Below are 26,309 nucleotides of genomic sequence, written 5' to 3'. Positions count from 1 at the left end.
ATTAAATTTTATGGTAATTTTATTTCTAACAATGTTTAATGAGAATTGGAAGTCTGAAGGTATTTCACGTATATTTTAGGATAAAATGAATGGATTGTTATCAGGAATCAATCTATTTAGTGAAATAGATGCAAATTAATAATCAAAGTAATAAGTCACACATGTAAATACCAAACAGTTTCTCTGGTGTGAATAAACTATAATAGTACGTAAGAGCCTAATGATATAATAGACAATGTGAAATAGGAAGAAAGGGGCTAAATGTGCAGGGGAAGTGGGAAGGGTAGGGGAAAGGTAATAAGGGAGAGGAAAAAAATATGAGAAAATGAAAAAAAAAGGAAATGAAGTTTTTGTAAAAGGGGAGGGGAAGAAGGGTAAAGGGAGGGCAGGGACAAGGGGAGAAATGAGAACCAAGACCTGTCATATGAAGATACAAGATCCTAATTATGAATGTAACTGTACTGTATACCTAAAATGTACCAATAAACTTCATGAGGAAAAAAAGATAATCAAAGTAGCCATGAAAAAGCTCTGATTTGTAAACTGTTTAAGATCTTCATCAAAAAGGTGACAACTGTAATACCAGAACTCTGGAGGCTGAGGCAGAAGGATTACTGTTGAGTTCAAGGTTAGCCTGGGCTACAAAGTGAGACACTGTCTCAAAAAACCAAACCAAAACAAAACAAAAAGGTGAACAGAAGTGATAAATATCCTTGCTGTATCAGTCAGTACTCACTAGAGAAACAGATTTAATACAAGATATACAAATACATAAGAATTTACAAGATTGGCTTTCAGTGGCCATCCACAGTGTCATTATGAAGCTTAACTTATTAATTTGTGTTCTATGGGAGTGCTTTTTCTGTTTCCAAAGGAATCTTTATTTACTGTATGTGTATAAAGATAGACTTTTATGTATCCTTCATGCTTTGTGGCTTTAACTTTTAGGTTCGTGTCTATGACCTTTCTCAAAGTATTTTTTGTGTACAGTGTGTGATAGTTTTGATAGTGTGAATGTCCCCGCCTGGAATCGTTTTGGTATAGTATGCAATGGAGCCAGATGAAACCATTAAGAAATGATTAGCTCAGGAGGGCAGAATCTTTATTAGTGGATGAATGGATCTGTGGGTTACTAGGTTATCTTGAGAGTGGGTCTGTTATAAACACCAGTTTGGCCCTGTGTCTTGGATGGGCTTTTGCATTGAGCAACGTTTCCAGCCTCTTTTAAATTTTGAAACAAGGTCTCACTACATTGCTTTGTTGCTCAAACTGGGCTGGAACTTTGGGTTCCTGCTGCCTCAGTCTACCATGCTGGAATGATGGCTGTATACCACCAAGCAACCATTTTTTTTTCAGCTTAAAGTGAGAATATAAAAGTAGCTATTTCATAGAGTGATTCATGAAAAGCATGCCATTGTATATGATTATTACTGGTCAGTGCTCTTAAAAGTTGTGGGAAGGAGGATGTTACAGATTGAATTATGTCCACAAAAGAAGGTACTGTATGTTGGAGTCCTAATCCCCAGTACTTCAGATGTGTGCTTATTTGGAATTGGAATCTTTACAGAGCTGATCAGGTTAAGATGAGGTGATTAGGATGGTCCTACTCCTCCATGACTGATGTCCTTATAAAAAGGGGGGATTTGTACATGCACACACACACACACACGCGCACGCGCACACACATGGACACACACATGCATGCACATACACATACGGAGAACATTATGGAGACAGTGATTTATAAACCAAGAGATGCCAAAGCCTGCCAGCAGCCACCAGAAGCTAGGAAACAGCAATGGAATAATTATCTCTTGTAGTCCTCAGAAAGAACAGCTCCTTGGTAACCTCCATCTCAAGCTGTTAGACATGTCTGCACTCCCGTTTGGTGTTGCTTCTTAAGAGTGCCACGACAAAGTCACAGAGAGGGGCTTTGGGAACAAACTGTCACTCCCTTCTCTGGAGAATACACGCCAGCTGGGGATGCCAAGTGTCCGGATGGCGCACTCTTTGTTCTCAGCTCTTCTGCATACTGTAACCTTTCGGCAGATTTCCTCATGGTGATACCAGGTCCAGGGCTCTAAGGGGTATTTGGTGACAGGGCATCCCATTAGTCCCTACAATAAAGCTTAGTGGGCTTGAGCAGGTCAACTGTCCTGCATCAGATTGCTTATCTCCCGGATAAACCAGCCAGGCTCAGCTACCTGCATCTAGCCCCAGCTGTGAAGGTGGTGGATCCTGAGCACCATAAAGGTCGGCCTGATCTTGCCTATCTGTTCATGTGTCCTGCTATAAAAATATCCTCTGCTTCGTGTGGTGAAGCACACACCCATAATCCCAGCTACTTGGGATACTGAGGTCGGAAGAACACAAGTTTGAGGCCAGTCTGAGGAGTTAAGTGAGACCCTATCTCAAAATAAAAGTAAGTAAATAAACAAAAAGGTCTGTGAGGCGTAGCACAGTGGGAGTCCACTTTGCCTAATATGTGTGAGGTCCTGGGTTCAGTCTCAAGACAGCAAAAAGGAGGGAGGGAAGGAGGAATGCTAAAGTCTAATCTTGAGTTCAGGATAATGACCAGGTTAAAACAAAATAATATAGCCTCTCTTTTTTTTTTTGAGACAGGGTCTTACTATGTAGTTCAGGCTGGGCATGAACTCAAAGTGATCCTCCTACCTTAGACCTAAAGTCCTGGGAGTATAGGCTGGGAGTATACTATGCCTGGCTGAACTACTATTTTTTTTCTACTCTTCCTAAATGCTTGTGCCAGAGATTGAAGCAGCATTTGGAGAGCAGGCCATTTGCTCTTTTAAATGTTATAATAAAAAATATTCAAAAGTAAGATAAGCTTTGTTATTTATATATATGAGGCTGAAGACAAAACTGTTTGGCTCAGGCAAGCCAAAAGGCCAGGTTAATCACTTTCTCACCTGAAGAGAGAAGCTAATTTGAGTTAGGAAAACAATCTAAAGAAAATCAAGCATGTGTATAAAAATGTACCATCTGCAGGTCTTCCTCACTCTCAGTCAGTCCCTCTGGATTTCCTTGTCTCAATCCTGCTCATATTTTTTCCTCATAATGAAGCATTTTCCCCCCAAATAAGTCAGCTTCTGATCCCCCCTGTGAGAGCCACATGCCTAGTCTTCTGGAGGCCTGGAAGGAACGAACACCATCTGTGGTTCATGCCAGAGGGCACAACATGTTGCCTACTGCTGCCAACTCTTGTCCTATAGTCACGCTGAGTAATAGACTGTGGCCAGAAATCTTGTCAGAAGCATCTGACCAGGAAGGATTTCATACATGTCCGTGTCCTCCTAGTTCTACATGAAGGATGCTCAGAAATTGAAGCCCATGTGGTCTATGTTCTAAGAGGCACACACAAGGCACTTATTAACAAAAGTGGTTCTTTTATTCACAGATCTGTGAGCACATACTGTTTTTTCCATAAATGATTCTTCCCCCTTGGGGACTGGTTATCACAGTACCTGATAGCCTTCTGTTCTGTTTTATTGCTTGCATCGAGTAAGAGCAGGCAGGACACAAATCGTGATGTGTGACCCTGGATTTCCTTTTGCAATAAGGAGCATACACAGTGCCATACCAAACTGAGTTTATTGACATTTCCTTGAAGGTGGTAGGATGGAAGAGAAAGCGCGGCCTGAGTATCATGTGACATTTCTCTTGTAGATGTAAGCAAAATCAGCCCAGTAATGTGGACTTCTCCTGCTATGACTAGAACAAAAACTTTTTAACAAAATTGTTATAGACATTTCCTTAGAGAAAATTGAAGCTGCAGGAAGTAGGTTAATGGAACAATATTTACTCTATATACTACCTCTAGGCACCTTTATTTTTCCTACTAGAACAAAGGGACTACATGTCACTAACAAGAAAATAACACTTTCTCTTTTGTACCTTGTGATGGTGGGAACAGCCATCCCAGATTTTAATGATATAGTATTACAGTAGTTTTAATTATGAACACTGAAATACATAATAATAATAAAGCACCACATTTGTTATGTAAAGTTCTAACTACTTTCATTTGAAAGCGTTTTCATCTTGACTGGGAAAACATTTGTGGCCTTTGAGAAATGTTCTGAACCCAAATTTCATGCACATGGTTTGACACATGGACTGACAATCCATTGATACATTAGAACTATCCTGAAAAACCAAGTTAATTGGCTTGCCACACAAGTATTCTTACAGTTAAAGGACATGTAATCATGTATTAAAAGGAAAAAGATTTAAATATTGCATATTTAAATCCTGCCAAGAAATCATATATTTCTTTTCTTAATTTTCTCACCACTTCCCCCTCAATTTCTGTGCTACAAAGTGATAGGAGTAAAAAGTTTTCACAACTTCCATTTATATACAAAAGAAGTCACAAAGAATCCAGTAGTAGATCTAGAATGCTTCTTCTGACCCTGCAGAGTTGCTTTTTATTTTTGGAATTATTCTCTCAGTATTTTAATGTAAGATGTTTGTGGTATCCACAAAATTATTATAATACCTTAAAGCATTTTTCAAAATTATAACATAAATTTTCTCTTATTCTTGCTTGACTCTCAACAAAGGGTCTTACACTTTTACTAAAGCTTTGCTAAAACATAATCTTGCTTTAGTGGGATTGTGACTTATAGGTGATTAATTTTGCAACCTTTCTTCATAGAGACAATTCATGCTTTAAGTTTAAAAAACAAGTACATACTGCAACAAAGAGATCTGCCTTAACCTTTAAATTATTTTGAGGTGGTTCATGGCTCCACCTGCTGAAATTAATGGGAAAATTTAGTTTTATAGCTATTTAATAATATAAATGAAAAAATTACATATGGTTTTACAATCAGCCTTAGGTATGAGGTAAAAGGATCCTCTTTAGGTCTGGTTTTTGAGCATTACTTCACTCTGATTTTCTTTCTTCAAGAAAGGCTCAAATGGAATGCTGGAGCCAAGTTAAGTGAACTTCACATTTTCTCGGGCAACTTTGGGGACAGTATCTCTTTATAGCATTTTGCACTTTTGTGAAATGCTATTCCTGTTTTACTTGGTGAGCTACATCTTAGGCAAGGCATCTGTGGTAGGAGTAGTGGATATGGAAAAGTTAGTTGAAAAGTCACTGACGCTCAAGTTACATATTTATGTATAATTTTTTTATGATAACCTGTATATGGTAAATATTAAATAATATGATTAAGCAGATATTTATGTAAGTTGTAAAACCCTCCAGGAACAGATTCTGTCTTTTGAGCACTATTCTTCCTTTCCAATGCTTGTCAAATAATATAAGTACTAAAAAAAAAGATGGCTGTGGTGGTTAATGCCTGTAATCTTAGCACTCTGGAAGGCTGAAGCAGGAGGATCACAAGTTTGAGTTCAGCCCAGGCAACTTAGTGACTTAATGAGAGTATATCTCAAAGATTAAAAAAAGCAAAAATGTTGGGGATGCAGATCAGTGCAAAGGTTCTAGATTATATCCCCAGTAGTGAGAAAATAAAAAGAAAGCGTTGAGGTTGTACTTCAGGATGAATATCCCTGGTTCAGTCCTCAGTACCACAAAGAAAAAAAAAAGTACTAAAAAAGAGTTGACTGTTTGAATTAATGATTGTGCATGTAGAATACCAAATTCTAAAGATCAAAGATGCCTGCCATATTACTGATGTAAGATAAGGATATGATAAAATGATTTATACAATCCTAATGTTCTCATTTCATATACAACAGCTACACTGGAGTCCATTACTTTTCAGATACTGAAATGTGTACTGAATTTTACATATCCCTCAAATTCTGTATCATATGCCTTCCATATTCCAACCCACGTTGGTAAGTATTCTTTTTAGGTGATAATAGATACAGGCTAAATTTCTATAACATATACTCCCTGACTGAGAACAGAAAAACAGCAGCAAGTGGTGATGGGCATTGTAACTAATTCCTATTTTATTTTAGAGTTTTAGTCTATTTTAGTTTATTTTCATTTCATTTCATTTTAGAATACAGGGAACACAAGTAATTTCCTATCCATATACAGACTGGTACGATGAGCCACATGGCATAGCTTCACCTAAAATTAATTTTGTCTTACATTGTTCACATTTCTCCATCTTCTAATATATTGAAAACAATGTGACATTTACAAAATCAGGTCTCTTTTTCTTTTCCCAGTGAAGAAAAACACTTTCATTTTTGACATATTTCAGACAACATGGATAACAAGTTTACAAAAATAGCAAATGGCCATTGTGGTTGGTTTTCTAACTCAAATGTAATCAAGAGGCAAGGCTGTCTTTAGAGCCTGCAACTGTTTTTCGGAAAACACAGTTTTTAAAGATATCTTTTTACTGAATGCTAAATGTGTTTATTTGGACACAAACGCACGTGCCTTTGGAGGACTGCTATGGAGGGAGGAGAAGTACATGTTGCCCTTGGCCCCTAACAAGCACCGTCACTCTCTGCAGCTTCTTAGTGTGGTCCCTGTGGACGACCAGATGTAGAGGAACTTTGATTTAAAAAAGAAAAAAGTCTGAGAAAAAAAGCAGCTGAAAGAAAACAATAAGGTTCGCGTGCCAAGTAAATGTGGCTTTAACAAAAGTCATCAAATTATATACACATCATTTTCTCTGTTGTGAAGAACTGTACCTAGACCAGACAAAACAGTACAGAATCCATGTGTTCAAATCAATACACTATGTCTTTCTCTCCTTCCTCCTGTTTGTGTTACCACATTCTATACAATACGAGGGGGTTGAAGTCTCATCCTTCAGCCTACATCATCGAAGATTTCTTTTGTAAACGTGTGCACGAGTTTGTGCTTCTTGTGTGGTATTTACTGGGAGTGCTCCCCTCCTCCCAACTTCTCCCAATTCAAGTTGAGCCTATGGTCGCCACAATCACTGGGATGCACTGTGTCATATCAGCAGGATGTGTTTTTCTTGATGTTGTTAATTATTGGGGGTGTCATATTTGCACCATTTGTCTAGGCTAGTTCCGTCTGACGGGACTGATGCCCCCTATGAATCATGAGCTGAATGTATAAAAATTTCAGCATTGCACTTGTTGTCCTTTGGATGGGTAGTACACGCGGGGAAAGTAGAGTGAGAGGAAAACAAAGAGTCGATCAGCTCCTAGGTCTGGAATTGACTGTTATAAATGATTAAAAAAAAATGGTGACTCTGCTCAGAAGACATGGGTGTAGAAAAGCTTGGAATGCAAATGCTCAAAATTTCTCTTAAATCATAAAAATGGAAGTAAACATTTATTACCATTTGGTCAAGTGTAGCATAACTTGCATTCATATTTCATTGTTAGTAATGGAGGTATGTGGAAATATACACAGACCTTGAGACAGTTTTTTTTTAAATATTGCATACAGGCTAGCAGTTCATTGAAAACAGAGGAGAGAAGCCTGAAGGTTAGATCTTAGAAGAAGGCAGTTCTTCATGCACAGCTTTGTCAATCCTGATTTGGTAAAATAAAAATCATGAAATACCAAAATCAAAGGAGAATTGATTAAGGAAATGGGAAAGGGGTCATCCCAGAAAGGGTGATGTCACTGGCCAGGAAAATGTCAAGGTGCGGTTCTGTTTCCTCACTCAAGTCCAAAGGTGCTGGTTTCTTCTACTGCTGTCAACAGCTTTTCATACAACATCGAGTAAGAGGGATATGGTGGGAGATCCAATCGGTTGAAGCATGTGTGTGCCCTGAATCGGGGAGAAAAGATTGGTGAGAGTATTTCAGGGATATAACTGGCTCTGGATGTATTTGTGACTACAAAGGGAAAACAGAAGTGAAGAGGGCCATGATTTCAGACAGTTATAAAACGCTGCAAACTACAAACCACGATAGACTAGTTGAGGAATTGGAACAACTAGAATGGGTGGGTTGGATTTGTAAGTAAGCTATACTCTCGAACCAATGATCAATTCTATGGTACCAGCTGGCTTTTGCAATTGAGATATAAACTTAGATGCAGTCAGTGAAGGAGGGAGAAAAGTAATTACTATTGAAGGATCAGATTCTCAACTCTCTTTGCCTACCTCTGATTTCTGGGCCATTGTAAACTGAATGTAGTACTTAGAGGAATCCACAGTACTCTGGAATTCAGAGATCTCAATTCTGCATTGAAGTCAAGTATGCACTGGAGACAAGTCTGACTCCTCTACCCCAACAGGATACCCAGCGCCTGAAGTTGAAGTGCTGCATTTCCAAGAAAAGCTGAGCTTGTGGTGACACAGCCCTCCCTCAAGGCCAAGGTATCCTCACACCACTGCTCCAGGTTCTGTCTCACCTGTCCTGTGCTTCACCCTGCAGGCCCATGCTTGCCAGAGTCGGCCCTAGGCCATCAATGCCTTCCCTGCAAAGCTGCTAACACAGGGACCAGGAACCCGCCCTGGGATCTCCAGCAGTGAGAACAGAAGTGCAGCACACAGAGTCCTGTGGCACCACAATCACCTGACTAGCTACTTGCTGTCAAGAGTTCTTTGTTTCTGTAAACTTTTACTGCTATTGGGTCCTGTATCAAAGTAGGGAGAAAGAAGAATGGGTTCAGGGAAAAGTTAATTTTATGCCTTTTCCTCCCTATGAGGCATGTGTTGAAATGGTGTTTGGAGACACCAGCCAGCACGGAAAGGACACTCAAAATAAAATAAAGCAAAAACTAATATATGCACAAACAAAACTAAATCCCCTAGAGTGGATTTTATTTGGGACATTAAACTCCTTTAATTATAGTATCCCTCTGGGAATTATCTATTTATACTTTTGTTTTAAATTCCATAATTAGTGTACCTGTACCAGATCCCTGTGAAGGCAGATGCAATGACATTCAAGGTACAGGGGGGATATTTGGGGGATAAGGAGTGAGGGAACTGGGGAGAGGGGAGGTGCATTTTCCTTCACAAGGAGAATCTGAGGAAGATGCCAGTGTTTCCCTTTGCATTTTCCCAGGACCCACTTCTCCTGGGAACAGCTTGGTCCTTGTCCTTGGGGAACTGTCCCTCATGCCCACTCCCTCCCTTCCTCTCCTCTTCCCCACCCCCTCAAATGATAGCAACTAGCAGAGATCTTCAGTTATCACCTGAGATTCATCCTGACCTATGTTCACTTCAAAAGAAAACCACTGAACTATTTTACCTAAACCAGAGTATTTGAGTGAAAGTGAAAAGAAAGTCAGTAAATCAAGTAGGACAATGATGGCAGTCTTCTCTATGTTTAGAAAGGGTGAAACTAGAACGTGCACTGGGCTGTGGCTCACGAAGTTAAGTGGAGCAGAAAGGTCCCAAGTGTGTTCTGGAACTCGGTGAATTAGCCAGGGGTGAATTATGATTGGGTACTGTCTTGCATTTTCCCCCTCTGTTCATTTTAATGGCACTTGAGAGCAGAAATATTATAGGGAAAACCCCCTCATATTTACAAATTAGTTGGAGCCAGATTAATTCTATGAGAGACAATTCTGTGGAGTAAATGGGAAGTATGAACAAATAACAGTTAAAACGCCAGCAATTTATTTACTGGCTGCCTTTATTGTATTTGTCAATGGCCTAGGTTAATCCCCCAGCTGAGTTCTAGTTTGTCATCTAGAATGAATGCAATCAAATCTCACTTGGGCTTTGCATTCCTACATGCTCACTGCCCTCCTGGTGTGGCACTCACAGAAACAGTGCTTGTTGACCTGATTCCCTGTGCTCAGGACCAAGGGACCAAGCACTAACAGGCAGGTGTGGGCCAGGGAAGCAAGCAGGGAACAATGGGCTGGGCCTCTCTTTTCGTCCCAGTCTAGCCATTGGCCGGCTTTATAACCTTGGGAAAGTCCATTAATCTTTCTGAGCCTCAGTTTTCTCACTTGTAAAATGGGGCTAAATGCACCTGAAAGAGTTATTGGCAGCTCATTGATAGAATGCACACAAATGTCTTTGATAACCTGTGAATCATCATTTAAACATAAGACTCCATAATAACACAGTAAAGGCTGGGGTAATGGTTTTAGGAACTGTGTCATACTTGTGACTTAAGATCCTGGGCTTTTCCACATGACCTACTGACAAATGAATCAGCTTCACATCCTAACTGATATTTCGAAACTCCGCAAGGATCTTTCCAATGCTGCCATGTCAAATCCCACTATGTTGATGAGGTCAGCCCAGGGCTCGGGAAACTATGGGATAATTCTGGATTACACTGTGTCACTTGGTGCACTGTTTACCCCTCTGAGCTGTGTCACCTGCTCAGCTGATCTCTCTGGCTCTTTGAGTTGTTCTAAGTTATTGATTGAAATGTTAACCAATACAGTGTCAAAGAAAGTCTTGAACTGTCCACTAGAGACTACTTAAAGGCATCAAGAAACAACAGAGGCAGCCCTGATGAGTGCTTGTTGTTTACTTAGTCATGAGGCCAGTTGAGAAAGTTGTTTAATCCCTTTGTGCATCTTTTTCCATTCCTGAACTATAGGCTCGTTCATTCAGATGGTTTCACACTCATTCCTGCTAAACTCATTCTTTTTCAAGCTCATCAATAATTCTATCCAGAAATCCAGAAGCCCATGCTCTAGCCCCACTTGCTCAAGCTCCTTAAATAACCAAGCCTCAAAGAAATAAACCTTTTCTCTTTTTAAGGTCATATTTCCCAAGTGTTTGCTACAGTAACAGAAGCTGAATAACGTAAGTGGTCACATGGAAATAGGTCTGCAGCAAATGTAAATCTTCTTTTCTAATTAGAAAGTACCAGAAGAAGAAACAGGGGTCAATGTTATCTTGTTTGTCAAAGCAGTATTTATCAGATGAGATCGGGCGTGTTCACGATGGCTGTGGACTCGAAGCAATATTTACTAACATACTATTTTTATAGAAGCATCTCTTGGTGTTCTTTGTTTCATGATCAGGAATATATTACTGAGAGTGTCACAGAAAAGATTCATGGAAAAGAGAAATTATTGTGTAAAACTGCTTGGACCTCCACTGGCTCCTTTCTTGAATTTGTCCCATCATTCTTGTTTCATAATGTTCTACATAGAAGTCACTGAAGAGCTCCAGGGATACACGCGGTCTCATCCTCAAATGTTTTAAAACTAAGTGGGAAAAATATGACACACATACATGAACATAAAACTACCCTATCAAGTGACAGGTTACAGAAGTGCAGCGTGGTGCGAGAAGGGTTACTTTGGGCCTCCAGCATCCTTATACTAATGCCTTTACTTCCCCCCTCCATGTTAGATGGTCCTCTTTACCTGAAGTTGGATTTTACATGTACTCAAAGCTTCTCATGACTGACATACAGACCAACACATTGCAGCCCAAATACCGTCAATCATCTAAACCAAGACTATAGTCTCAGTCCAAGTCTCAGGGATATTTCACCTATACCTTCCACTATTAATCCACATAATAATGCTCTGGATGACAAGCAAGACTTATCTCAAAGGATGATCACTCGACCTTTAATAGCAAAGATAAAATTTGCCGTCTTCAGTGAGTTTTCTGAAGGAGCTCTGTACCTGGGGAGAGATGTGATTTTCCCCCATTTCTCAATGCAGAAACGCCGAAGGCCGTTGCTTCCTCGAAGGGCTGCGAAGCCTTCATAGGGCACGCTCGATGTTCCCGTGACAAACTGCAGCAATCTCAGTCTCTGCTCATTATTGAAGCGCTCCACTGCGGCCCAGAACCAGCGGATCACGAGATGCCCATCATGATAGCCTGATCGAAACAAAGAGAGGGAGAGGGGATGTGGAGGAGCAAGGGGCAGAGGAGAGGGAATGGAACATAGGTAAGGTGTATTAACTGAAAAATGGCTGGGGATCTGCTGATTGTGATTTTTTGCCTCTCTCTCTCCTTCCTCTTCCTTCCTTTTTTGTGGTACTGGGCTTTCCTGATAAGCTACATCCCTGGCCTTTTTAAAATTTAAAAATATTGAGACAGGGTCTCACTGAGTCCTTAAGTTGCCCACACCTGGCTCGTACTGGAGCTTTCTGCCTTAGCCTCCCACAGTGCTAGAATTACAGACTTGAAGCTGATTTTTCTAATAATGGCCTTTAGATAAGTTAGATCTAAAACAATCTGTGTAGCTAGGTCAAGTTTTAAAACAAAAGCAGATTTAGAAAATAGTTATTTTATAAAAAGACCTTATATTCTGGAGATGTCCTCAGAGATATTTCCTATTTAAACAATTGGATCACCACTTTAAATATCCCTGCCTTATATAAATGTCAGTAAGGAACAGAAAGGCTTGGTAGAGACAGACCTTCTGTGGATACAGGATTTCATCTTATTTCCTTGTTCTGATGTTTTAGCTTCTGGCAACGCCACACCTCAGGAACATTGAGAGAGGCTGGAGGGTGGGCAGCAGCAAGTCTGGTTGAAGATGCTGGGCTGCTGGCAGCCATTAATGCTGCCAGGAGAAGCCCTGTGCCATTAAGCAGTGGTTTCTGGGGCGCTGGTGGGACCCATGGTAGAAGTACTGGCCCCTCTCCTAGTGGGCTGGAAAGGCCAAGCTTGGATTGATTAATTCAGATAAACGCCACAGCACAAATGCAAAAGGCATTCAGAAATGAGCGAAATCTGCGGGCCTGAGGCAGAAACAGAGAAAGTTTCATAAAAGACCCAGGGTATGCGTTCAGGATGGGAAGGACTGGGTAAGTGCAGAAAAGGGTAACAAACAATAAGGATGGCAAAGGAACAAACAATAAGGGTGAAAAAAACACGCAGGGAACATTCAGCTGACCAGCACAGAGGCCTTGATAGCTCCTCAGAGACATTCTGACTGACACTGCAGACCAGCAGTTTCCACAACAGGCCAACCTAGAAGTTCTAGAGGGTTCTGGTTGCAGAATATAGTGGGGAGTGAGGGAGCTAATGGCACCCCTAGGTCCCTCTCTCTCCGATCCATTAATTGGGCAATATTTTACATGAAGGAAGGATTATGAGACTTAAAAAAAAAACTTTTACAAAGGTCTATAAGGAGCAAGTTTTATGTGTAGGAAAGTGGCCTAATGAAAATGGTATTTCAGGCCAGGCATGGTGGTACACGCTTGTAACCTAACACTCTGGGAGGCTGAGGCAGGAGGATAGTAAGTTTGAGCCCAGCCTGGACAACTTAGCAACTCAGAGAGACCCTGTGTGAAAAATAAAACACTGAAAAAAGGGGCTTGGCGAGGTAGCTCAGTGTGAAGTTCCTGGGCTTCATCCGTAGGGCCACAAAACCATAACAAGTTTCAGATATGCTACTTTGGCAGCATGCAGGGTGAATAGGTGGTGGGGTGGGGTGGGTGGAGAGAGACCACAGTTAGAGGTGCAGAGGGCCTGATATGCTTTGTGTCTAGATGTCCCTCCAAGGCCTCATGTGGTCATAGAGCTTTTTCAGAGGTGGCTGAATCTAGAGTGTGCGATGCTGAAATTAATGTTGTGTGATTACTAAATCAGTCCACTGATTGCTCTGGCACCGTCCTAATCCCAGTAATCCAGATAAAATAAAAGGGGCAGAAGTAGCTGTTAAGGTTCCTTGTGGGCACCGTGAATTGTTTCTCCTTGGCAAGGCCTGTCTGCCATGCCACCCTGACTTGGAGCTGGCCGATTATGGACTAAAACCTTTATAAACTGTAAGCCAAATAAACCTTTCCCCCCTTCAACTTTGGGTGTCAGATATGTTGTCCCAGCAATGAGAGAAAAGTAAATAAGATAGGGCCTTAATTACAGGAAGCAAGAGATGCTTTCTGGAAAGTCCGCACTCCACTCGTATCCTGTGTAAGCTTTTACTCAGGGTTTGGCCAGGGATTATTGCCCCTGGAAGGAGTGTTCAGGTTGGAAGCTGGGTAAGCACCTGCTTTGTGCTGAAGTAAGGTCATGCTTTTTATAGTCTTTAGAAAATGATGAATTGGGCTGGGGATGTAGCTCAAAGTAGAGCACTAGCTTAGTATACGAAAGGCCCTGGAGTCAATCCCCAGCAGAGCAAACCACACCAGCAACAAAAGTGAATTATGTGTACATACGATGGACTATTACTCAGTCTTAAAAAAGAATGAAGAATGGAAACATGGACAAAATGGACAGATCTCTAGATAGTATTCTAAGTCAAAGAAGATAGACATAAAAAGACTTGTAGATTCTGTTTCTAACACGTATCGGCTGTAGGAAAACCTACAGAAACAGAATGCGGATAGATGGTTGAAGACTCAGAGAGAGAGAGGAGAGCAGGAGGTGGGAAACACCCAAGTACTGGGTACAAGGTTTCCTTCTGGGGTGATGAAAGTACTCTGGAGCTAGCTAGAAGTTATCTGGCTGGAGAACACTGTGAATGTACTAAATGCCGTTGAACTGTTCACTTTAAAATGGTCACTTTTAGGCTATGTCAGTTTCACCCCAACACAATTTTGGTTTAAAAAGTGACCAACTCTGTGGCAGGATCATCACATCCAGGGCTCGCTCACCTCCCCGGTACTCGGTGTTATTCCGCCAGTCGTTCAGGTCAATCTCTGCAGTACCCGCGATCACCAGCTCCAGCTCCCTGGCATCGAACACGGAGACCAGCCTTGAGTCTACAACCTGAGACACAGATTGGCTTCAGCATAGAGGTCCACATGCCACGAGAGGTTATGGTCACCATGATTATCATGTGGATTAAACTGGGGCCCTGACATCATTTGCTGTTTCTTGCTCTCTCTTTTGTTAACATGCAAATATGCTTATGTTCAAAATCATTGTAATGATCTGAATGGTTACCTCCCCCCGATTCGTGTGTTGAAATCTTTACCTCCAAGGTGATGGCCTTAGGAGGTGAGGCCTCTGGTGTCAATGAGTGCAGCCCTCATGTATGGGGTTCACGCCCTTTATCAAAGAGTTTCCAGAATGACCCCTTTCCCCTCCACTGAGTGAGGATGTGGCAAGAGACTGCCATCTGTGAACCAAAAGACTAAATCTGTTAACGCCTCTTCATCTTGGACTTCCCAGACTTCACAAACTGTGAAAAATAGACTTCTGGTGTTTATGTGTGGTATTTTGGTAACCCAGATGGATGAAGGCAGTCACTGAGGTAAACATATTGGCCCATAACCCTTCATGGGCTGGCAACAGCAAACAGGTCCTAGGGTCTGCACCACCTTAGACACGCACCCTGGGAGAAAGGTCACAGACAAACCTGACTTGACTTTCTGAAGTCACATTGAAATTTCCAAAAAACACTGCATTGTAAAGGCAAAAAATTCAGATCATTCTGAAGCGACTTAGTAGCTATTACTATTTCACTTAAAGTGTATTTTTGTCGCATAAATTATGACTTGTTTGTTAGGACCAGGCATTACATATTAAAATGACTGCATTTCCTGCTGCTCTCTCCTCACTTCCTTCCTCCCTCTTTTAAATATCTGGAAGGACCTGCTTGTTCTCTGGGGCTCTGTGCTCTTGGCTTTACAGCTTGTGCCAAATGTGCCAGGCTCAAGTGGCCGTCTACAACGGCACCTTGATTAAACCAGAGGTGGACGGCACAGTGGCTGATGCTCTTCTCTTTTCCTGGCAGGGAAAGAGAACCTCTTACAACCTGAGATCCAAGAAAGCATTTAGTGTCTTATTTCCGAACTGGAGAAGTTCAAGGGCATCATTTTTGTACACAGGGAGCCTAGAAGCTGTCACTGTCTTCTCTGTTTACCAATTGGCACAAAACGGTATTATAACAAAGTGAAAATCTAGCAAGAGTGCACAGTGCCCCCAAATGCTCGCAGTGCGTTCACAAGACACACTGAAGGTTCCCACATCTGGCACAGCACGGCAGCATAGGGAGTTTCTGAGAGCATTTTCATCGCTGACAAGAGCTGGGTTTCTCAGAGCACTGTGGACCTTCCTACTCTGGAGCACAGCTTGGTCTTTTGCCTGCCTCGCTGCTTCTTCTCCACTCTTCTCACTGAGCTGCTGTCCCCCAAGGACGCTTGAGGAGCAGGGACCCTGACAGTCTTCCCAGGCCTCACCTCGTAGAAGCCCCGCACCAGTGCTTCGGTCTGCTGCACCACGCCTCTCTCCACCCGCCACTTCACCATCCTCTCAATGTATTCCTTCTTGTTCTTCTCCGTCACCTGGGTGTTGGCTCCGCCAGACTTCAATTCCCTTTCCGTTACCTGTGGGGAAACAGGAAGGCCATGATGCTTATCCAGGCAGCTCATCTCCTGGGCAGACATTTTGATTCTGGGAGGCTATCATGGCATCTCAGAAGACTTGCAGATTTTGTTCCTCTTCCCTCCCCCTCCCCTCTCTCCCCCACCTCCCTCTCTCTTTTCTTTCTGTTCTTTTTTGTAGCACTGGAGATTGAACCAGGGCCTTTGCTCTGGGCTATACATTGAACCCTTTTCAGTTTGTTTTTTTTTTGAGACAGGTTCTTCCTAAGTTTCTAAGTTGCCCAGGCTGGGTTTGAACTTGTGATCCTCCTGCCTCAGCTTCCCACAGTGCTGAATTTATAGGAATATACCACAATGCCTGGCTTGGTATTAACATCATGATTTTTTAATTTTCTTTTTGGTGCACTTTGCCATGCAGAAGTAAAAAAATAACTTTATCTGTGTCAATCTTTAATGGCTGTGAATTTCTGTACTGTATCTATAGCAGTATTCCTTGCTGCAATGCTACAAATAAAAATTCTTCTTCCTTCCTTTTTCTTTCTTTCCTTTCCTTCTTTAATTCAGTATATATATTTTATATACTTTAATTCATGTATATATGAACTGAGAGTGAGGACTTGAACACATATTTGCCCATTCACGGTCACAGCAGCAGCATTATTCACAATACCCCCAAAGTGGAAGAAATTGAGGTGCCCATCAACAGATGAATGGATGAATAAAAATGACGCCTACAAAAGGAATATCGTGGAGCCTTAAAACGCAAGAAAACTCTGACACGTGCTCCCACACGGACGGACCCTGCAGACATTATGCTAAGGGAAATAAGTCAGTCCCAAAAGACCAATGTTGCATGTTTCCACCTCTACGCAGTATGCAGAGCAGTCAGGTTCACAGAAACAGAAGTCGAATGGAGTTGGCAGGAGCAGGGCAGTGAGAGAAATGGAGACTTGTTTAATGGGTACAGTTTCAGTTTTGCAAGACAAAAAGGTTCTGGAGATTGGATGCTCCACGGTGAGAACGTACTTAATAATATCAAGCCGTACACTTAAAATGGTTAAGATGGCAAATTCTGTCCAAAGTTTTCACCGCCCTAAGACACAAAATCCCTTTCCCATGCCTGCATCCTACAAACCTGTCCAAAGACCTCTTCATTAACAGTGAAAGTGAGGTCAAGGATATCTGTGATGTTGTTGTCCTTCATCCACTGCAAGCTCTGGTGGAATTCCTCATCCAGATATTCCAGGTCACTCAAGTCGCAGGGCCTGCGTGGATCCCAAGGGTGTAAGATGGACAGAATCAGGGACCAAACTGCTGCCCAAACCCCACTGCAAAGTGTGGTTATGCCACTTCTGGCTAAAACACTACAGACTTGTTCTAACAATTTCGTAATTTTGAATATACTTCTAAATCAGTATACTTGACAATTTTGGTTCGTTCAATAGTTCTCCTTTGAAAACAAGCTACTAAAATAGTTACAATAATAAAATAATTATAAATAATTACCGACTCATGGAGTCTCATAAAAGCAACTGTGGTGTGATCAAAAAGTACAGCGAATGTTTAAATTTTAAAAAATTATTACAGTAAAAGATATTACTATTAATTGCCCTCAAAGTACTCTCCCTCTCTTCTGGCATACATATCCCATCTTTCTTCTCACTGTCTGAAGCAGCTCTGCAAGTCCTCTTTCCTGAGTGTCTTTAGTCGTGCTGCCACAGCTGCCCTGGTGTCCTGAACTGATTCAAAATATTTACTTTTCATGGTCATTCTGACTCTGGAGAAGATCGAGAAGTCACACAGTACCATCCAAGGTGAACGAGGACACATTGCAATGGTTTTCATGGGCCTGCCTTTCTGTGGGATGGAACTTAGCGAGAGCACTCAGTCTTTGATCCCACTTTGTACAGACACTTAGCAAAGAGCACTTCCAGAACTGCTTCAGAAAGTGGCCAGAATAATGGGATGAGTGTGAGAGAAGTGAGGGGCAGATTCTGAAGGGGATAAACGGTAATGTGTCTTTTACTATAATGAATTTGTTTAAAAACCTGAACATTTGCTGTGCTTTTCTAGCACATTTTGTAAGGTATGAACACATCAGTTCTGCTTAATAGTTTAAGGCAATGTTTATAATATTATAATTTTTATACAAACCGATTTATGTTCATTATATGGTGTTTTGCTAAGAGAGTCTTATGTTTACAAAAATGCCCCAAATGCATTTAATTACACTAAAAAGTGTATGTGACGTGCAAAACATTCAGAACAGGAAACCTAGCAGGAACCTAACAGGAATGACTGGAGCAAAACAAAGGGCCCAAGGCACCAGCAAGACCAGTGCTGCTGTCCTGCAGAAGGACTGTGTACTCACTGTCTGCCGTATACTTACAGCCTCAGGAGCGCCTTGTAGAAGGGCCTCGTGAAGAAGGCGTCCAGAAGGTACTGATGGATTAGGGCCAGGCCCAGGATACGACCACTAAACCTAAACCTGGAACATAGACAAGGCAGAGAAATCTGAGGATCAGTGGGAGTTACACCATTCAATATTTTAATTTGTAGTTTTATTTCATGTATCTCTGTCTAGCATTCAGCTTAAATTGGTGTGGGGATTTTCACACGGAAGTTGCAATGGCTGCAGCTAATCCAGCCATTTCCTTTCCTTCTTGTTCTCTACCATAAACGATGCCACGTGCTTGACATGTATTTAAGGAAACCTCCTCTTCCAGCATACCAGGATAGTCATTTCTTTTTCCGGAAACTTCTCAGTTCTGGGATGATTAGGATCCAAGAAGAAGGGAGCACCAGGGAAAGAGAATGCAGGAATCTGAGCTAAACCCCTAGGGGGACCTGAACCCGTGGACACAGAAAGTTTTCTGGACAGAAAGAACGTCCTTACCTATTCAAGCATTCTTTATTTAATCTCCTGAATGTCCGTGCTGCAAGGTGGTGGATTTAAGTGTGAATTATGTCTGGTAGCTGTGTTCCCACAGTGGGAAGAGTTATATGCAATGGAGATGGGATAGGAGGTATGCTAACTGAGCATCGAGGATTGTACTGTCTGCCATATTCAAAGAAAGAATAAGGCCCCTGCTGGGAAGAACTGGTCACGCACAGTTGGCCACCTCCAGAGGCGAGGGCCCTTACTGGTTTAAATGCTTGTTGGGGTAACTGCTTCCTGGAATTTCTGCTGATGGGATGCTGAGGCTACCTGGAGATTGATCACGGTACGGCGTGCTCCTAAACCAGCTTCCAATCTGCCTGGTATAGCAGTCTACAGCTTCCTTCCATGAGAGCCTAGCCCACCTCTGTACCTAGCTCCATAACTGGGTCCCCTGGTCTCCTACCCAAACAGCTTTTCATCTAATCACAGATTTAGTTGTGACTTTTCTCACATCAGCCCAGTTGGAATTTCCAATTAACTCATGTCTTATTGCCTTCCATGAAGCTCTTTTTCAAGATTCTCTATTCTATACAAGGTATAATAAAAAAAATATATATATATATGGTGAATGTTTACATTTAAAAAAATTAAAGTGAAAGACACAGTGCCAAAACCCCCCTCACAATACTCCCCTCTCTTCTTATCCCATGTTATTGCCACTTTCTAAAGCAGTTCTGGAGGTCGTCTCTCCTGACTGTCTTCATGAGGCATAAGAAAAAATACAAATAGCCGGGTGTGGTGGTGCCCGCCTGTAATCGCAGTGCTTAGGAGGCTGAGGCAGAAGGACTGCAGTGAGTTTGAGACAAGACTGGGTTACACAGTGAGTTCAAGACCGACCATCTACACACAGCAAGACCCTGACTCACCACCAACAAAACAACAACAAATGCTGTTGTCCGGTGCCATCCAATGGAAAGGCAGGCTTGTAAAAGCATTACAATGTGTCCTTGGTACTGGTGATATCTACTTGTCCCTCTGAAAAATCATGTGCTCATAGCTGGGGCCATTGGAAGGTTACTGGATTATGGTGGCCTATAGCTGACTTGCTTTTGGAAGGTGGGGTGTGGTTGAAGGAGCTGGGTCACTGGAGGCATGGCCTGGAAGGGTTTTTCTCTCTCCCCAGATTCTCCCTTCTCTCTGCTTCTGTCTGACATGCTGTGAGGTGTTTTCTGCCCTCTACCTCTGCCATGCCACCCTGCCTTGGAACCACCAGACTATTGACTGAAACCTCTGTAAACTGTGAGCTAAAATAAACCTTTCCTCCTTTACTTGGTTGGTGTCAAGTACTGTGTCCCAGGGATGAGGAAAGTAATTGACAGTCCTCATCCGCCTTCTTCACTGATCTGGCACCGTGCAACCTCTGGCTCTTCCCCAAAGTCAAAATGACCATGCAACATGAATGTTTGCAATCAGTTCAGGACACTGAAGCAGCCATAGTCTGGGGAAAGTTAGCAAGAAAGAAAATTACATTAAATCCCCTCTTACTAATATTCCAGGCACAAACTTTCACAGATATGAATGGATCCCCCACTATGAACATTCACAGATGCAAATATATCACACAAGTAGCTCTCACGTGTCTGCTAGACACTGTCACAGTTGTGATGCTGTGTGCTTACTGTACACTGTGGTAGTGTACTGTAGTATAGTACAGTCGGGGACTTAACTGAGTTTTTGTGTGTTTGATTTTTTTTAATGCTTTACACTGTATAATTTGTGTCAAAAGTATATAAGACTCACTTCGTTGGACATAGGAATGAATCTGACTCACTAATATTCTCCTGGAATGAAACCCGTTCAGAAGTAGGGGACTTACTATAAAGAGATCTCACTTGAATATACGAAATCCTAAATAAAACACAACAGAACTGAACTTAATGCTTTAGCCTCAGAAAAATGTAAAATGAGCAAGTATGTTTAATTTTTAGGAAACAAAAGATAAATATTAAGAATTTTATTATTAAAACTAATCACAAGGTCAAAAGACAGAGTCATGTGGCTTTTTTTTTTGTTGTTAAAGGTGAAAAGATACTTGATAAAACCCATTACCAATTTCTAGAGAAAGACATCTTTGTAGTAAATCAGAATAGAAGAATACTTCCTTAGCATATTAAGCAGCATCTCTTATCACTATACAGTTGGCCCCTTGTGTCCTTCGCATCCATGGATTTAACCAAGTGTGTATTGAAAATATCCAGGAAAGGAAAAACACCTAGATTAAACATGTATACTTTTTCTTGTCACTGTTTCTTAAGAAGACAGGACGATCACTACTTACATAGTATTTATATTGAAATGATTTAAAGTATATGGGAGGATAAGTACAGGTTATATGTAACTACTATGGGATTTTTCAGTAGGGGATTTGAGCATCTGTGAGAGGGAGGCCCTGGACAAATCTCTGGATGTCAAGGGTTGAAGGTCTTTTTATAACAGCAAAAAATAGCAGAATGCTGGTTATCATCACTTTGCATAGTATTCTATCAGTTCTAGTCACTGTAGTTAATTATAAATGGGAAATTGGAAATAGATTTTAGAAATAACTTTTATTGCATAGCTACTGAGCCAAGACATGTTACTGAGAATATCTCACTGGCCCTTGCTACAAGTGGTAGCATCTATCTTAGCAATAACATGTTGGATCAATAGCCGTGCAATAAAAGTTATTTCTATTTACCCTCCTCGTTCAGTTTTTTTCTTTGGCTCCTGTTTTGTTTTTTTTGTTGTTGTTGTGTCTCTCACTGCCAATGCTTCCCATAGTTTATTTCTTGGTTCCAAGAACCCAGAAAGGCCAACATGACCCTCTCCGATCCAGGCTTGAATATCCAGACTGACTCACTGATGGTTTCCTTTCAGGTTTGATGCCCACCTTGGATCAATCACGAGTGACTTCAGAGCGAACACCACAGTTTGGGGTCTTGCTCAGTACTTGGCAGCTAGGGTCATTCTTGCTTCTTTCTCAACAAGGAGGTAGGACCAAGGGAGTACAGGAGAGGGGGACTTTCCTCACTGAAAGGCTGCCATGCAGACCACCAGTAGAGAATTGTTTATTTGCTTTGAATGGAAGAGTCCACCAGATGGCATTTCCGAAGGCAAAATTACACTGGGTTTACAGGCCGATGTGGGCAATAAGTAGACATTAGCTTTTTCTAACTGTGCAAACAAGCTATGATAATGTGGTATGGCTTCATATAAATACAGACGGAGTGGCTCTGAGCCAGCCCAGTATGCACAGTAACATATACTCCAGAATGATAAACTATGATCTGGGATATGTTTGTATGAAGCACAATGAAGCAACTGTACAATTCAAGTGGAAAAACAATAGTTTAAAAAGATTGGAAGGGAAAGTCTTTACCAATTCATGAATGGCTGGGGTGTACTTCCATGAATGAGAAAACACCTTCTAGTAATTGTGCTTTTTCTGTATTTATCTCCCTGACCTTGAACAACTGCTTGTCTGGAAAGTGATTATGTTTTTGAACTGAGGTTACAAATGCATACGAAGTGTGAGACAAAGGAAATGCCTTTCTTTAAGGCTTTGGATCTCAGAGAGTGTGTCCACATGCATAGTGAGAAGAGAGCTAAAGGAATGATTTCAGCTCAACCAAACATTTGTATTTTGATGGAAGTTAGATGGCACAAATAGAGTTCTAAGGCTTCAGTAAAATAAGGCCCTAGAGAAGCGGCAGAGGTCTCTGTCTCCCTGTGGGAGTGCAGGCAGGTCTAGAGGCCTCAGTTCCTCCGTCTTCTCTGGGGGCCCCAGAACCAGTCTCATCTGATATCACAGGCCAGCCCTGCTCCTAGGGTGTGGTTCTGCTTTCTGATTTCTGACCCGGCGTTTTTGAGGCCATGCTCGAATATAGCTCCTACCATCTTGGCCTTTGCATCCCGGCCCATGGCCTGTGTGGTGCATGTGCCACCTGTTCTAGTGGTGCCGCTGCCCATCCAGGTTGCCTGAGCTGTTCCGAGCAACCTGAACTTGTGTTTATTTTGCCACGGGGAATGGCTCCTCTGGCTTGACCTGCTCTGTTAGATGGTGGAGCTGTCTGGGCCCTGAGAGTTTCCTGAGCCTCTTTTGGAGTTTGCTCACAGTACTTCAATCCCTAACACGGCAAGGTCACAGTGGTTTTAGGGGGCAGCTATCATCCCTTGTTCACATCTCTGCCTCAGGCTTTGCTAACCACTCTGGCTTACGGTGCTATTCTTCCTCCTCTCTTGGGCTTATGTGTGGACAATTTGCAGACTTCTCCATCTGACCCACTAATATATGGTTTGTGGAAACATCCACTGGACTCTGAAATAAAATATTTTCATGTCCTTGGTTTTAGTAGGTTGCCAGGCTTTGCTTTTGGTATCATCAACCCTTTCCCCCAGCCAAAGAGAAATAACAGAATTGGGTATCTTTTAATGTAAATTTTAAAAAAGCCAAAACAAAACAAGCAATATAGCAAACAGCAAACAAAAAATAACTCAGATCTAGCAGGCGAAGCAACCTGTGTGGTGGTGAATGGACTCTGACCCTGAGTGTGGGCTGGTGAGAGCACAGCATGCTCATCCCAGTACAGCACGGGCACCCTCCCATGTCTGCAAATAACAGCTTTTCATCTTCCTCAAGTCCACTGCCCCGGGTTTCACTTTATGAATGCTTTATCTTTGGTTTAGCCCTTGCCTCTCTGATAGGCACTGAAGGATCTTTTTTATCTTTATTCATCTGACCATGGGTCCTGGGGTGGGGCTGGCGCCAGGTCGAGCATGTGCTGTCCACATGTAGCCAGTTATCGCTGGCCAGTGGACAACTTTGGGAGCAGGCAGATGCCGCACATCAGGCTTCCAAGTCAGCATCTCGCCAAACAGTCTGAAGAGGGACTTGATCCATCTTGAAGAAACAACTGTAGTCACTCTGACTTTTCATAAAGATGGGGAGGGCAAGGGTGGCAGGACACCCGGAAGGAACCACTGTTACTGGCAGGGACTTATTATAGTTCCCTCTGGGTTTTGTACATTTCAGTGAGAGTTCAAAGGGTAATGAAGTTTCACACATTCCCAGCCTCCATTCCAAGTGGGTCAAAGGCCCAACAAAGACTCGTCTGTTCCTGTGAGTGTGTTACTAGTCACTGTCTCAACTAGTCTTTGGGATGTTTGTCCAATAATCCAAGAAAGGCAGTGTGGTACGGAGGATAACATTGCAACGTCTGATGCAGGGTGTCTTGGTTTCAGTGTATTGACCTGTGACTCTGATAAAATATTTAACACCCATGAATCTCAGTTTACTCGTCGCAAAATCAGGGCCCTGATGGTACCAACTGTACAGGGTAATTGCCAAGATGCCAAAAAACTCTCTTAGAGACTAGCAGAGGTCAGGGTCTGTGAGAGTTTATAATATATAGCCTACAGGTGGGCACATCTGGTTTCTTATACCACAGGCAGAACCTTTGAGCTAAACACTCAGACTGAAGGGTAAGAATGTGGACTAAACCCACTGTCTAGTTAGCATTTTCCTGTGAGGGCAGAGCCATAATCCTCTGCTCTGCTTACGAATAGCATTTATGTGGCACAGTGCCTGGCACAGGGAAGGACTCAATAAATATTTGTTGAATTAAAAATTGCCATCTGCTTTTATCCCAGTGGAGTACAATTATATGAATTGAAAATGTCTGAAACATCGTGCACCATTTGGACACTGTTTGGTGAGGTTAGTTGCTCTGTTTCCAATGTAGATAGCATGTCTCCATCTAGGAAGATGGGCAGAGAGAATAAACTGCTGAGGAGAATTTAGGTGAATGGTTAATTTATGGAAAGATGAGATTATTTTTTATGCCAACAGCCGATCTCTTTCCTCTCTGTGTCTTCAATCCCTCAGTTCCTCTAATGAAACTTTGCATGGGAACATGCTTTAGCAGAAATTAGACTAGCTATTTCACAGCGTGTTTTTCAACTGATTTTTAAAAAATCAGCGGCTCTCTTCAATGGCAAAACAATAACACAAAACACCACCAGTAACAAAAAAAATGCACTTGGTAAGTTTGAAGGAGAAATCCTGACACAGGCCAGGATTTATGGAAGGGACAGCTGGGTGGTCTGTCAAGTAAAGAAAATAAAAGACATGATAGTATCTTGGAAAGACATTTTAGAAGGTGGAAAAAATATTTTATAGGCTTATAGTTAATCTTTTTATGTGCAGGTGGCGCAAAAATGGAGTAAAACCCTCAGTGCAGTGCTCAGGCACTATGTCATCTGTAAGAGCTCACTGTAGTGTTTCTGGAATTCTGATTTGCTGGCAATGAACTCAGGTAAATGTCTCAAAGTGTCTTCTGCTTTTGATGACCTTCTTAGGCTCTTTAATAGGACCTGCTGCATCAAGGCACCACTTTTCCCTCTGCTTGACTCTTGGCTTCTGCATTTTTCCATGCATCACAGATCAGCATGAGAGATGGCTCCCTGCCCCAGCTTTGGATATGGGGGACCCATAGCTGGCCCCACTTAGGGGCCTTCCAGTCTGGAGAGGGGAACAGATATCATATATGTGGAGTGCTGTAATGAAGACAGACATTGGCTGAGGGTGTGCTTGACTCAGGCTGCCATGGTGAGGGGATGATGGACTGAGGCAGATGTGGGAGCACCTGACAGGACACTGAGGCCTGCTCTTTAGACTTTGAAGGCCTCTTCTAAATACCATGACATCTTCTGTAGCACAACACTCATCAAAACCAGCTCTGTACTGCCTAATTCTAGGGACTCAGCAACATTTTGATGGATCAATGAGTAGGGCTAGTTATGACTGGATGCTCAAGTCGTAACTCTGGTGATTGCACTGCCTATATCCTGCAAGCTGACAGTCAGAAGGTTCATATTAGCTAAATTCTAGCAGAGTTTCTTTGTAGCAGTCATGTTTTCCATTCCTGACACTTTCTGGATCTTTTCCAGCCTCTGCTTCCCTAGGAAAAGATCAGGCCCTGTAGGGTTTAAGGTCTTTTATGGGATCCTTTGAAAAGGCTCTCAAAAAAAGGAAGCAGATTCCTCAGTCTTGGCACTGTTGACATTTACTGTTCTGTGCATTGTATGATGTTTAATAGCATTCCAGGCCTCCACTTATTAGATGTCAGTAGTACCAAATCCTAAGTTGTGACAACCCAGACCATCTCCTGATATCGCCATATGGTGGTGAAAAGGCTGTCTTTTGAGAACCTCTGGGATAGAGCAGAATGTGGGAAGGAGACGTGAAAAGTGACCTTGTGCTCCTTTCTAGCTGACACCCAAGCACCACTTGCT

The 26,309-nt window shown here is 42.1% G+C and overlaps 1 protein-coding gene across 1 annotated transcript in view; it reads right to left on the bottom strand.

Annotated features, from left to right (window-relative positions):
* Nucleotides 1-5,443: 5,443 nt before the first annotated feature.
* The window catches only part of Hecw1 (HECT, C2 and WW domain containing E3 ubiquitin protein ligase 1), a 390,788-nt gene continuing 369,922 nt past the window's right edge, over nucleotides 5,444-26,309 (bottom strand). Inside the window, 6 exon segments of the mRNA XM_010610867.3 lie at nucleotides 5,444-7,706; nucleotides 11,498-11,696; nucleotides 14,423-14,537; nucleotides 15,953-16,099; nucleotides 17,232-17,361; nucleotides 18,486-18,584. Coding sequence (XP_010609169.1) covers nucleotides 7,595-7,706; nucleotides 11,498-11,696; nucleotides 14,423-14,537; nucleotides 15,953-16,099; nucleotides 17,232-17,361; nucleotides 18,486-18,584 — 802 coding nt within the window. The 3' untranslated portion in view covers nucleotides 5,444-7,594.

The sequence above is a fragment of the Fukomys damarensis genome, unplaced genomic scaffold, assembly GCF_012274545.1.
Source record: "Fukomys damarensis isolate Sample0158 unplaced genomic scaffold, DMR_v1.0_HiC HiC_scaffold_17, whole genome shotgun sequence".
Classification (NCBI taxonomy): Eukaryota; Metazoa; Chordata; class Mammalia; order Rodentia; family Bathyergidae; genus Fukomys; species Fukomys damarensis.
The sequence above is the reverse complement of the archived record's forward strand: the minus strand, read 5'-3'. Positions and strand labels throughout refer to the sequence as shown.